Raw genomic sequence first — 13,093 nt, 5'->3', positions numbered from 1 at the left:
AAGTCATCATGGCTGCGAGGCAGGGTCACAAGAAAAGTCACCCAATCCCGAGACATGATGATGAAACCGTGACAAATCAACTCATTCTTTCACTCCAGAATCTGCAAGTCGCTATGCCACGGGATTTTCACTTTCTCTTTGAGTTTGGGAGCCAGTGAATCTCGCGACTCAATGGTGTTCATTTCTCTAATCCAATCCCTGTATAAAACCTCCCTTTGAACGTCTGCTGAAAAAGCTGAAAGGCAGCACATATATCCCTCCCCTCGTTCGGCTGCTCTCTGCCTCTCTGATCCACGCTCAGTGTCCGACGCACAGGCGCTCGCATGGAGCGGGGATAGAGAGGCAGATCTAATTAAGTTTGCTGATGGTGAAAGTGATGATTATTCTGCAGGAAGAAAGGAGAAGGAGGAAGAGGGCAAAGAAGATAACGAGAATAACTGCAGGGGGCTGAATACACCCTTCCCTCCTCCTCATGATCGTCATCATCATCACCACCACTGCCATCATTAAAGTCATTATTCAAATGATTCAAACTTTTGTTAAGAGTAATTTACACTAAGATAATATCCATTTTAACAATCTACAATTATTAAACTGGAATAGCTCCGCGCAGTAGACTCTTTGAATATTAATGTATGAAATTCAAATTCTGCTGATGACTGTTTCTCTGGTTCTTTGAATAATTCAACTTTATCCAAATATATTTTGTTAATTTTCTTGATAATGATTGTTTATTTTGCCTTATTTTGTTATTAGAAAATTGATCGTGCCATTTTAATTCTATTAGCAAAATTAAAGAAAAATAAAACTAAATATTAAGGCGGCAGACTTGTTAAAGTTAAGTTAGTGTGCTGCTCTTTAATTCTGTTTTCCTACTGTTCCCTCTCTTCTCTCCATCCTGCTTTTAATCTCTGCCAATCCCAACAGCAGGCAACTTCTGTCGGGTCTCTAGAATAAGGCTGATCTGACTCAAGCACATCGGCATCCTCTGGCCATCGCCTCATCCAACCTGCACCCCTCTTCTGAACACCTCCTACTCTCACTTCCTCCAGTTACGTCTCAGCCAACCGGGAGTGTGCTCGCTGCTGGAATAAATTAAATTGCGGCGGTACGGTAAAGGGGGAGGGAGAGAGAGAGCGCCGCGAATGCCATTCACACATTCAGTGCGCTGGAAGTCCAGGCACCGTCAGCAGCATCGGCGGCTCTCCGTGCGCCCTGCATGCGCCCCGAGCGCGTCTCTCCAATAAAGAGCAGAAATGAGTTAGAGGGCGGCAGCTACAGCGACGCTTCTCACACGCAGGTGGTCATTTGGTCCAGAACCCAGAAAATATTGGTGTGTTGAAATAATTAGTCTACCCTGGATGGTTTGACCCTGTGCGCTCTAGAGGCATCGTGTCCGCTGCGACTCATTCCGTTGGATTGGACCTACTGCGCATCGTCTGAATGCTCTCCGCTGGAAATATGCCACTGTGAAAAGGAGGAGAAGAGCGCGCTCTGAGGAGGTTGGATGTCATCTTCTGTTTCACTCAAGTTCCGCTGCCCCTAATTGTGCCTCTGTTTGCATTTGTGGCGATAATCCACCCCGTAAAAAGTCCTTTGCCAATGTCGCCGCGTCTGTGCGCCCAGCCGAACCCAACTTCACGGTCCTATCAGGGGATTTTGCGGAGACTAATTCCGACCAGTCACGGACCAAAATCCTTACAGAATAAGGTAAAAATCATCATAATAAATAATAAATTTATGCATTGGGACTTTTCTAACATTCAATTTAAATTTAAAATATATATTTTTTAAAAAATATTATTTGCTATATTATGTACATTAAACCTAATGTAGATACTCTAACCTCTAAAATTAGTGACACTTTGTCACCATTTCTGACCCAGCAATACTGGAAAAATGCAGCTCTCTCAGTTCATCTCTATCCCACTCACGCCCAAACCACACTTACAATCTTATTGTTCTCTGTGTGTGAACTGCTTCAATTCCTCACCCTCTTCCTCTCCTTCCTCACCCCCAGCAGGACTCATCCAGAGTGCAGGGAGAATGAGGAGTCACCGGGGCCGGGGGAAGCAGCATGAGTGGCCCGTGCATCTCCATTAGACTGACGGCCCTCATGTTTCTATGGAAGTGGTTAACACTAAGCCTGCTCCAGAGCTGGGTGTCAGTAGGGGCCGGGGCGGCGGACCCTGCCGGGGCTGGCTTCAGCGGCTCCAGCGGGCCACTGGGCTGGCTCCTGTCGGACAAGGGTCCTTTTCACCACTCCCAGGAGTTTGTTGATTTCACAGAGCGCTACCAGCAAGGATTCACCACCAAGTACAAGATATACAGGTGAGAGAGCGCGGACGGCAGCAGGGTCAGGGATGACTGCCTGCACAGTCTGCAAAGCTGATGCCTGCGAGGGAGGTTGTTTGTGAAATGAACCAAATGCTGGGGTGTTGTGTAATTACTTAAAGCCTTCCTGTGGCCTTGCTTAGAAGAAAAGAGGCATATTTTTTGCAGGATCTTTAGAAAAGTATAGGCAAGAGACCACATACTTTTCTTTAGACTACAAAAGATGCAGGTTTAGTAGGTGGCAAACTGTGGGATGAAGCATTGAGACGATTACTTAGTGGAGTTTTGCATACAAATGAAAGCTCTGCATGTGTTCTGCACAGATGCAAGCCTCTTTGGGGTGTGACTGGCTGCTTCCTCTCTTTTTTTTTTGTGGGCAGCAGAGGCATATGGTTCGAGTACGATACAAACCCCCTGAATGCTGCATATCAGTGGAAACTCAAAGTGGAGATACCGCAGGAGGGTTTGGGCAAAGCAGCGGGACGTAACAGATATCTGACTGAGCCAGTTGATGTGTGACAGTGGGTAGACAGGATGGCTTCAGAAGTGTGTGATGTGAAGTATAGTGGGTGTGTGCTTAGAAGCAGCAGGGTATCGTTTGAAAGCTCGCGACGAGGACGTTTTTGCAGGGGGGTTTTTTTTTGAGACAACAGGGTGGAATCATGGGATTACAGGACAGAATTCCATGATGCAAACTCCCACGTATGAGATCACAGGATACTAGGTAGCTGTCTAGTTTGTTGTCAATCAGATATAAGACATGAGAAAGTGTGTATGCTGTTTTAAAAGTAGTGTTTTTCTAATAAAATTTAAGATGCAGCTCTGAATCTTGCATCTCAAAAGAGAGAATGACGATTGTCAGTTTACACATTCCACCAAAGTTCACCAGTCATGTCAACTGAATGATTTAAGCTACGCACGCTAGCAAACCAGAGTGTAACAGCTGTAAACCTCAACTGTATACCCAGCGGGCTTTCTTCATTTGTAAGTCATCTGTGTGTATGCAAGCGTGGGTGTGTGTTTGTGCTGGTATTTCCCCCTGAGTTTTATTCTCTTCAGGATAGAAACGCCTCTGAAGCATTTAAAACTCTACATCAACAGACTGATACTGAACCACCGCCTAAAAGAATTTTATCAGTCTGAGGCGGCATGACCCACACATGGTGTATAACTGTAGGGGTAACATTGTGTGTGGGTGTTTATGTAATGGATATATGATAGTATTTATACATGTTTATTTTAAAAATTGCCATAATAAGTGGATTTTGCATACTGTTTTGACTTCAGGGTGTCGCGGTCCTCTAGAGGTGAAGAAATTTCACGGATTATAAAATCGTCTCAAAATGTATTTTTCATCCAGAGTCGCCAAAAAAACAATGTTAGTTTTCTGATTTCATGAAACCTTGATGTGCCGTTTTCAGCCGACAACAACAACAATAAGCTGACCATGAGTGGGCGTGCATACTCAAGTGTCTGTGTTTGTGGCTGCGTGTCGTGCCAGGTAAGTGTTGTGATACCCCGCTGATGAGAGCGATGCTGGCAGAGCATCCACAGCCGTGAAGTGGAGGGGCTGATGCCAGCTGAACAGAGGTTTGACTGACACTGGCATTTAGCAGCTGACAGGGGTGACAATGCCAGGCAAAGATAGAGAATGTAGCGCTGTTGGCTTCCTCACATCCATCACTTCCTCCCTTGCCGCCTCTCTGCTGGCCTCTTCTTTCTGTCTCCCAGGATGTCTCTATACCTCCCTTTCTTCCTTCTTGTGTTTTTGTCTTCCTACCCCACCCATGGCATGAATATCCAACAGATATTTGCATACATAAAAACCACAGTATTACTAAAACTCCCACGGACAATCTTCTGACCACTTTTAGTTTCCAAAACTAAACACTCTTTAGCATTCTCTAACTACAGAATGACTCCTCTTGACCTCTATCAGCAAATATCCAGAAATGCAAACTTGACAAGTCTATAACCCTCCTTTCCCCTTGAGCTACAGTGGCCTTTTCGGTTTCCTCCAAAGAGAACGAAGCTGACTAATTAGAGCAAAAATCCAATAGAAACCCAATGAAGAGGAAGAATAGCACCATGTTAAAAAGTGGAATAATGTTTCTGCGTTGTCATTTGCTTTCCTTGCCTTGAAAAACGAGTCTTTTTAGGCTTTAAATATCTTGCACCCGAAGCACCGACCGTCATCCAACGCCGAGCAGTCAAGGATGCCAGTTAGCTGAGAACTGAAGAGATCACAAGTGCCTTCAAAATGCAACGGGCTCTGCCGTTTTATTTGTTCCAAAACAGACTCATGACTTTTGAAAGCCAGAAAATCCTAGGCACAGTAATCCTTGAGTCATTCGTATTGATCAGCAACACAGCTCTGCTTCTTGTAGACACATTATGGCCATTTATGGGTTTGTAAAAGTCTTGTTATTGGCTCTTGAATTGTCACTGGGACATGTTGTAATCCAAAACCCAAACTGGCCTCTTGTGGAACTGAGGAACAGCCAAAATGTCCTCAGTTTGGACAGTCGTCTTCAGTGCGTATGCAGATTTTTGGTCCTTGTAGCTGTAGAAAAGGCTCATTATAACTGCGTGTGTGCAACCACACATGAATACTGAGATGAAGACTGAGAAATTGTAATGAGTAATTACTTTCGGTTAACCATTGGGTTAAAAGACGTTTAAATTAAAAAAAATAATAATAATGAAAAGCAACCTCTGTTTCTGCCTTTATCTCCATGTCTATCTCGATTTTCTCCTTTTTTTTCTCTCCCTCCCTCTCGCCATCCCCCATTCTCCCTCCCTTGTCGAATGATCTCAAACCAATTGCTCTCCCTCGCTCATAAATATTCTCCAGAGCTCGGTTGGCCTTTCCCGTCAGGGGGCAGGGGAGAGGGAGTCGGGATGAGGGGGAGGACTGGAGGAGTATCACTACAGAAGAGGGGACATGAGAGGAACCGGAGCTTTATCCCCCCCTGCTGGCTGGTCACTGCACCGGAACAGCTTGTAGCCATTTCTAATTATAATTTAAAAAAAATGGAAATTTTAATGGAGTATTATTCAGTGTAGAAGTTAGTGTGAGTGTTTAATTTTTTTACACTAACAACCTTTCATCTTCCGTCTGGTCCACATTAAAAGGACAGATTTAAAAGCTCAGAGAATTACAGCTTTCTGTCATAGCAGTGTAATATGAAGCTTTGTAAAAAAAAAAAGTGATTTTCAAACTGCAAACCCTCTAAGTGAAAGAGGTTTTCTCTTCTCAAGGTCTGATCAAATGCAATAATTCAAGCAATGAATTAATGGATTCAGCGGGTTCAAAAGAAAGCGAGAAACAGGCACTTTACAATATTACTCCTACTGTGACTGCAGAAAAATGCACCTGTAATGCCAGTCATAATGGCAGGTTTTAAAACATCCATTCATTCCGTCATTTTTTGTCTTCTTCTGTCGAGGGTCGCAAATTTCCTAAAAGCTTTTTGGCATTATTTCACACTGACAGCAGTTAGCAGGTTGCATGCCTCCTCGTCCACCAGATATACTTGGGTGTGTTCACAAAAGACAAGCAATTAACAGCATTTCAATATTGACTGCTCCTCTTGTTCACGCTGATAGCATGAGTTCACATTAGAGATATTTCTGTGACGCTCCTGCTGTTAGGCGCGCATCACAGGTGGAAATGGGTGTAAAATGAACAAAAGCATGTTTCATTTAATAATTTAGAAGCTTGTGGTGTTGTGAAATCACTCCTGCGAACGTGAGTAGCTCTTGCTCCATGATTTCTGTAGTCGAGCTGTAGCCACAGACAGTAGCATATTAGTCAGAATGTCAGCTCCTCCTTTCTTCTTCTTCATGGGCCATAACTTTTATATCACGCCTCATCTCCCATGTTTTCTCCTCTCCTTTGTCCCATCAGCCCACTGGCTATTGCGTTGACTCCATGTGATGTAAGGAGTCATCTCTTGTAATTATGGAGTGATTAGTGTTTCATGATTATGCAAACATGTTTGTAGAAAGAATAGGATGCAGAGGCATGGTGTTGAAATGCCTGTGCTGCACCGTGGAATCATGTCATTTAGATCCGGTGGAAGTATTGTAATTCATCTGTCTTGTGTATATGATTTTGGTGTTGTCTTTTAAATATGTTAGCTGAGATAGCACATTTAAAAGAGATTCTAAATGCTATGGAATAAAGGGGTATACAACAAAGATTAGAAAATAGCATTAAAGAATATAATACCTGCAGCGAAACACAATACTGCAGTAAGCCATATCATAGATTAGAGTAGGTGTACAGGGAATGAATATTTAATACTGAAATACAAAACTCTTAAAGTCTTAAAGGATAAACATCTGGCGTTTTTAATATGAATGTGTAATTCATCGAATCAAAGGGACCTCTCGATATCTTTGACAAATTTTTCTAGAGCAGGGTGACTTCATGGATACACTTTGATATCTCTGCATTCAGTGCAAATGGTTTGCTGTCAGTGGCAGTGGCAATGTAAACATGATTGTAGGCAATGCAGGATTCAAACATATTCCAAAATAGTGCCTATCTGTTGCTGTTTACTTAAAGTGTTAGACTTATACTCATTAGCTCTGCTCCAGTTAGCAATCAAGAGGCTTCCCTTTACCAAAAGAAATCATTGGTTGCTTGTTCAAATGCCATTATGTTGCCTTTGGTTCCATGTGAATAATGACTTTTGTCTCTCAGATGAAAGGCTTGATTCTGTTATAGCAACACAAGTCCTCTCATTAAGGATGTCAGGGAGGAGTCGGCAAAGTGGGTGACTTTTACATGCTCAGACTGTTCACTTTCCTTTATCCTTAAGTTAATATTGTTTCCTTGCACCATCACAATAATCCTCCCCTAACCTAAATTAATTAAGGTCTGTGCCTTGACAAAGCAATTTCATATCAGTCATTTTGTAATGGTTTTAGAATGCACTGACAAAGTCCTAGGGATGCTGGATCAATATAACACTTTGAGAGCCAATGATAAACCTGTTAATTTGTTTAGGACTTGTTGGGAGGATTGCCTGAATGGTTTGTGGTGTGAGGGAAAGAGACATAAACTATGGTCTCTCAGTTCAACGTCATAAAATTTTACACAAAACCATCCAGAATGTCTTCTTAAAAGATTGAAGGGTGGTATAACAACACTGCACCACTTCCACCTTCTTTAAATTTGTGTTAATTTATGCCAATATATGCTCTTACGTCTGTTTTGCAAATCCAGGGCTCGGAGCCAAAGAGGCGTCATATCAGATTAACCCTCGTGTGACCCCTGGACATTTTTGTCCATTTCCAAAATTCAAAACTCCCTCACAGAGAGATTAAAGGTCACAGGGGGGTGATTTTTTGCATGGGGGTGTCATTCTGGGTGAAATTTCAAATTCTCAACTTTCAGCATGAAAATCCATTATTTGACCCTGTAATGCATTTTTATCCTATCCATGACCCTTCAAGTGGACAAAAATGTCCACTTTCTAGGAAGTGTCCAACAAAAGGTCACAGGGGGGTGATTTTTTGCATGGGGGTGTCATTCTGGGTTAAATTTCAAAATCCCAACTTTCAGCGTGAAAATCCATTATTTGAGCCTGTAACGCATTTTTATCCTATCCATGACCCTTCAAGTGGACAAAAATGTCCACTTTCTAGGAAGTGTCCAACAAAAGGTCACAGGGGGTTGATTTTTTGCATGGGGGTGTCATTCTGGGTTAAATTTCAAAATCCCAACTTTCAGCGTGAAAATCCATTATTTGAGCCTGTAACGCATTTTTATGCCGGCAACAATACAAATGGCCAAATGACAGGTGGACATTTTTGTCCACTTGAAGGGTCATGGATGGGATAAAAATGCATTACAGGGTCAAATAATGGATTTTCATGCTGAAAGTTGGGATTTTCAAATTTAACCCAAAATTACCCCCCCTTGCCAAAAATCAACCCTCTGTGACCTTTTGTTGGACACTTCCTAGAAAATGGACATTTTTGTCCACTTGAAGGGTCATGGATGGGATAAAAATGCATTACAGGGTCAAATAATGGATTTTCATGCTGAAAGTTGGGATTTTCAAATTTAACCCAAAATTACCCCCCCTTGCCAAAAATCACCCCCCTTGTGACCTTTTGTTGGACACTTTCTAGAAAATGGACATTTTTGTCCACTTGAAGGGTCATGGATGGGATAAAAATGCATTACAGGGTCAAATAATGGATTTTCATGCTGAAAGTTGGGATTTTGAAATTTCACCCAGAATGACACCCCCATGCAAAAAATCACCCCCCTGTGACCTTTTCTAGGACACTACAAAAGTTTCTAGAAAGTGGACATTTTTGTCCACTTGAAGGGTCATGGATGTAACTTTTTTGAAGGGGAACACAAGGGTTAAACAGAGGAGCCAAAGCAAATTTTGATCAAACTTGAATCAGCTGCTATTGCCATACACAGAATACAGTGTTTGTTCTTTTTGTGTTATCAGATTGAGCATCGTTTTAAAAACAATATTGCTTCAGTTCAAGTTGAAAAATGGGAGCATGTCAGTAAATCACATTAATTTCAGTTAAATTGTATCAATACTAGACATTCACCTCCCAATTTATCACATTTTGTCAGTGGCCTTTCTACATATTACATGCTAGATGTCCTCCTGCATCTGCTGTTGACGTTCTGGGACCACTACCAATACCTGGATGTAAACAAAAGCACTTAGTTGCGTTAAGGCAACAAAAGCCCATAGTTAAGGAAATCTTACGGGAAACGAACTCCGGGCTCGCAAGTGAAAGTGCAGGGTTTGTTGGACCCATCCACAAACAATCCGGCCCACCCTGCAGGGGCTTTGCAACTCTTTATGTTGCGTCGTTACCGGCATTGTTTCAACCTGTTGCCGTCTAGTGGAATATCATACCACCTTGACAGGAGCCGTACGGCTGCATAAAATGGCACTGCCCAGCGGTGTATCGTACATCGCAAAAGGTGCTTTTTGCATCAGGTGTCTGACGCGGAAATTACTGACAAAGCAGCTGTATTTGACTTCAAAATGAGAAGGGGCTGAGCAGTTACACTTTATGTTTTCAATACATGGTCAATGATTAAGTCTTTTTGACTGATTGAATCTCCCATTTTTAACCCTGGGGAATTTTCATCACATTTGTAGCGATAAGAAGCACAGTTTTTATCCAGACAGACATTAAACGTGGTAACATAACTTTGGCCTTAACTTCTCTGTCTTTTTGCTTAGTTTTTTTCAGTTCTCAGTAACTCTTTTCCTCTTCAATTTACCCTCTGGCTCTAAGTCGATATCGAGACCATCTATTTCATCTGGTTCATCTTCCATCAATTTCATTAAAATCTCCTCTGCTGTGGTGAGCTTACACCCTTTTGGCACTGAACAAAGCTCTACCCATTGTGCTTTGTTCAGTGCCAAAAGGGTGTAAGCTCACTTGTGCCCTTTTGGCACAGACCAAAACCTCACTTTTCTAGTTATACCTTTAAGTTTTCTTTTAATGACAACATATCAGCCATCATTTCAGCTGTGTCCATTTGGCACTGAAAAGATCTCATTTAGAACTTTCATTTATTGCTTGCGCTTTTTGTGATTTGTGATGGCATATGGCCACAGGTCACTCACCACTCTCATCTAGCCAACTCTGCTACCTGGCTGGGTGAGCTTTTCAAACATAAACGGATGATCACCAGCTGCAATCCTGATCACATGGACAGGCGAAGCACACTGCTAGCCACTGTACAGGCGTTGGACAATAAACTGAACAACCTTTGAGCCTGTGTCAGTTTCCAATGGGATATTAGGAAGTGTGATGTCCTTTTTTTTCACCAAAACTTGCTAAATCTGCTAAATCCTGGAATACCAGACAGCATTCAATTATGTGACTCTAGTTTTCGATGAGGATCTGAAAGAACAGAGGACTCTGGCAAGAAAAAAAGGAAGAGGCATGTGATTTATGAGGAATGAGGATTGGTGTGACAGTAAGAATATTGAAATGGTGTCCCATTGCTGCTCGCCCTGCGCCACAAGGGGAATAGACACTCTGGATCTCTGTTCTACACCATTCAGAGGCAGCTGTAGTGCGAGTTGTTGAGTTGTTGTCCACGTCCGGTATGATCATGCGAGCATCTTGCTGAGGTCAAGATATATTAAAATAACCACTGTGCGTTCCACTGTGCCACTGTGTACACCCATACTACCATACTACTATATAGTATGCCAAAGCAATATTTAGTAAGTCCCATTACATAATATGTCAAATGCAATATGCCAGAAATACCAGGGTGTTCTACAACACACGGCCTAATTTTGCAGTATGCAAGCCAGCATGCTCTTCTGGCTATTCTGACCCACAGTCCTCTAAGCAGCAGACAATATGTCACATTGACTGAGCCACAAACAGATGACAGCTTGACAGCTCATTGACAGCTGTTTGACAGTAATGTTATGAGAAAGTAGTATGTCCTGATTGTGTGCATTCTGCATGCAATAGTACATACTTTTTAAGGGCAGCTGCAGTACCTACTGAAAGTGAAAAAGAAAAAGTACTCGGAACACACCCCCAGTGATGCCTGAGGTGACAAAATGGTCAGACCAATCAGAGGCCACTGTACAGTCTGCACTACATATCGCAGTCTGGAACACATTCCAGTACATCAGTGAATTTAAGGAGTAAAATGAGAATCATTTATACCTAAACGACCATGAATTACCATAAACATGCACTGCAGCCTTTAATTTAAGGCTGACAATACACTGACAATTAGGAAGCAGCAGCCTATAATTTAAGAATAGAAAAGGAAACAGGGTTTACAATGCAATGCATAAGTTGAAGGAAGTGATAGGATTGTAAGGACTGTAAGATGTTCCTCGTCATGAAATCACAAACAGGTAGTTTTAGGCAATTTGAGGATAATGAGATACTGTATCTGGACGAGGAAAAAAGGTCAGTAAAATAAAACTCTTTGACTATTCTGCCTCGGCAAAGTTACAATAAACAGCCGATGGATGCAGTTGGTTCATTTCACACTTCATTTAGTGTTGGTGCTATGTTTCTTTAAATGCAGAACACATTCCAGCACTTCCCCTCTGCTCCTCCACTTTCCTGGCCTACGTAACCAAATCAAATCTGACCTTGCACACAATGCAGAATGCTGTTGCAGTGGAGGCTGTTGATCCTCGGTGCAATAGTCTTGTTTGTTTACAATCAATATATTAGTGTCTGGAAGTTATTATGGTAAAGATTTTTTTGTAAACACATGGCAGAACAGACCCAGAAAGAGCTACGGAGATACAGTTCTCATTGAACTGCAGTTTTCTCTCATGCATGAATGCTTTGTTCAGTGACAGAGTTGTGGTTGAGACAAGTCTATTGTCCTTCACTCTGAGGTTGAATGTTTCTCCAGGACAGAAGCAGAGCAGCCTCCTCCTCTCGATCACCAGCTGTGATGGCAGTGACGAGGACTTCAGCCAGCACAGAGCTTATGGTTTCTGACAAGTGTGTGATGGGGGAGTTATCAGGGCCAGAGGTCCACGGAAGCAGCTTTTATGAAAGAGACTCTACTTCAGTGTTTGATAGGAATGTCACGATTCTCCAAATCCACAATACGATTAGATTTTCATTTTTTTCAGGTCACGATTGAATTCAGTTTTTGAATTTTGATTTGTGGAGATGATAGGCAGTGTATAAAGATGGACTGCATGACAGGAGTGCAGCCAAGAAATCTTAAGTGCCCTTTGGTGGCTGGATGCAATATAGGTCATGAACCCTGCCCCCTCTGTGTTAGCAGATGGTGCATCGGCAAATAAAAACATCAGAGCACACAGCAAATCATTGTTTCCTAAAGATTTTTGTCATTTTGTTTGGACTAAGACAAGTTCAGTTTTAATTAGACTAGTTATTAAATGCTATAAAAAGGGGTTGTGACATCGTGATTGACAGCTCTTTGTTAATAGGTGACCTTGCCATCAATGGCTCTGCTTGCAATTGGGTCGGATAGGTGAATGGGCAGGAACTGAATGGCTCCCCTTTGCGATTGCTACTGCGCAGACTCTGGCTCCAAATAACTTCACCAGCACAAGGTGGCATTGCCTGGATCCAGGACATATTAGCTTCTTTTTTGTATGGTGGGAGGGCGTGGAGAGGTGTTGTCCATCTAAATTTACAGTCAAAGATCAACAGATCATGGGTTTTCTGCCCTGAAAATCTCAGAGCCCACTGGCTATTGGTCTGACAATGATGAGCATCTGGCAACGGCCAATATTTTGGGGGTTCCAGTGTAGCAGGCAGACATCCAGGCCAAGACTGCCTCTTCTGTGTGCCAGTCATTTTGGTTAATCTCAATGAACAAATATCTGCATATGAATGCAGATAAATTAAAAATACAACTAATAAAAACCTATAAATTAGATTGAATTTTGATTTAGAATCAAAATTGTGACAGCCCCAGTTTGACTATATTTTATATGGATGTCCTGATCTGTAGTTACTGGGGTATGCTGTGCATGCTAGCTTCAGTGGTTTGTTTTGTCCCCTAAGGATCAATATTTTTTACCCAAAAAATGCATCTGCAATATCATCTTACATTGTAGACTGAGCCTGAAACAGAAAAACATGCCGCCCACTCCCAAATGACATGGAGAATTCTCAAGTTTAAACCAGGTGTTACGAGTAGTAGATGGCAGAAAAACTCCTCGGTGCACAGAAAGTCGTGAATCAATAATGTAAGACTGAATTATCACTAGTTACAGCT

The 13,093-nt window shown here is 42.2% G+C and overlaps 1 protein-coding gene across 2 annotated transcripts in view; it reads left to right on the top strand.

Annotated features, from left to right (window-relative positions):
* Positions 1 to 1,138: 1,138 nt before the first annotated feature.
* The window catches only part of LOC125895517 (BMP/retinoic acid-inducible neural-specific protein 3-like), a 70,513-nt gene continuing 58,558 nt past the window's right edge, over positions 1,139 to 13,093 (top strand). The window contains exons 1-2 of one of the 2 annotated variants that reach the window (XM_049587417.1): positions 1,139 to 1,710; positions 2,024 to 2,331. In XM_049587417.1, coding sequence (XP_049443374.1) covers positions 2,078 to 2,331 — 254 coding nt within the window. In that variant the 5' untranslated portion in view covers positions 1,139 to 1,710; positions 2,024 to 2,077. Of the gene's footprint in view, positions 1,711 to 2,020; positions 2,332 to 13,093 lie in introns of both variants that reach the window. The other variant, XM_049587418.1, reaches the window with a different exon arrangement.

This window comes from Epinephelus fuscoguttatus, linkage group LG10 (genome assembly GCF_011397635.1).
Source record: "Epinephelus fuscoguttatus linkage group LG10, E.fuscoguttatus.final_Chr_v1".
Lineage (NCBI taxonomy): Eukaryota > Metazoa > Chordata > Actinopteri > Perciformes > Serranidae > Epinephelus > Epinephelus fuscoguttatus.
The sequence above is the reverse complement of the archived record's forward strand: the minus strand, read 5'-3'. Positions and strand labels throughout refer to the sequence as shown.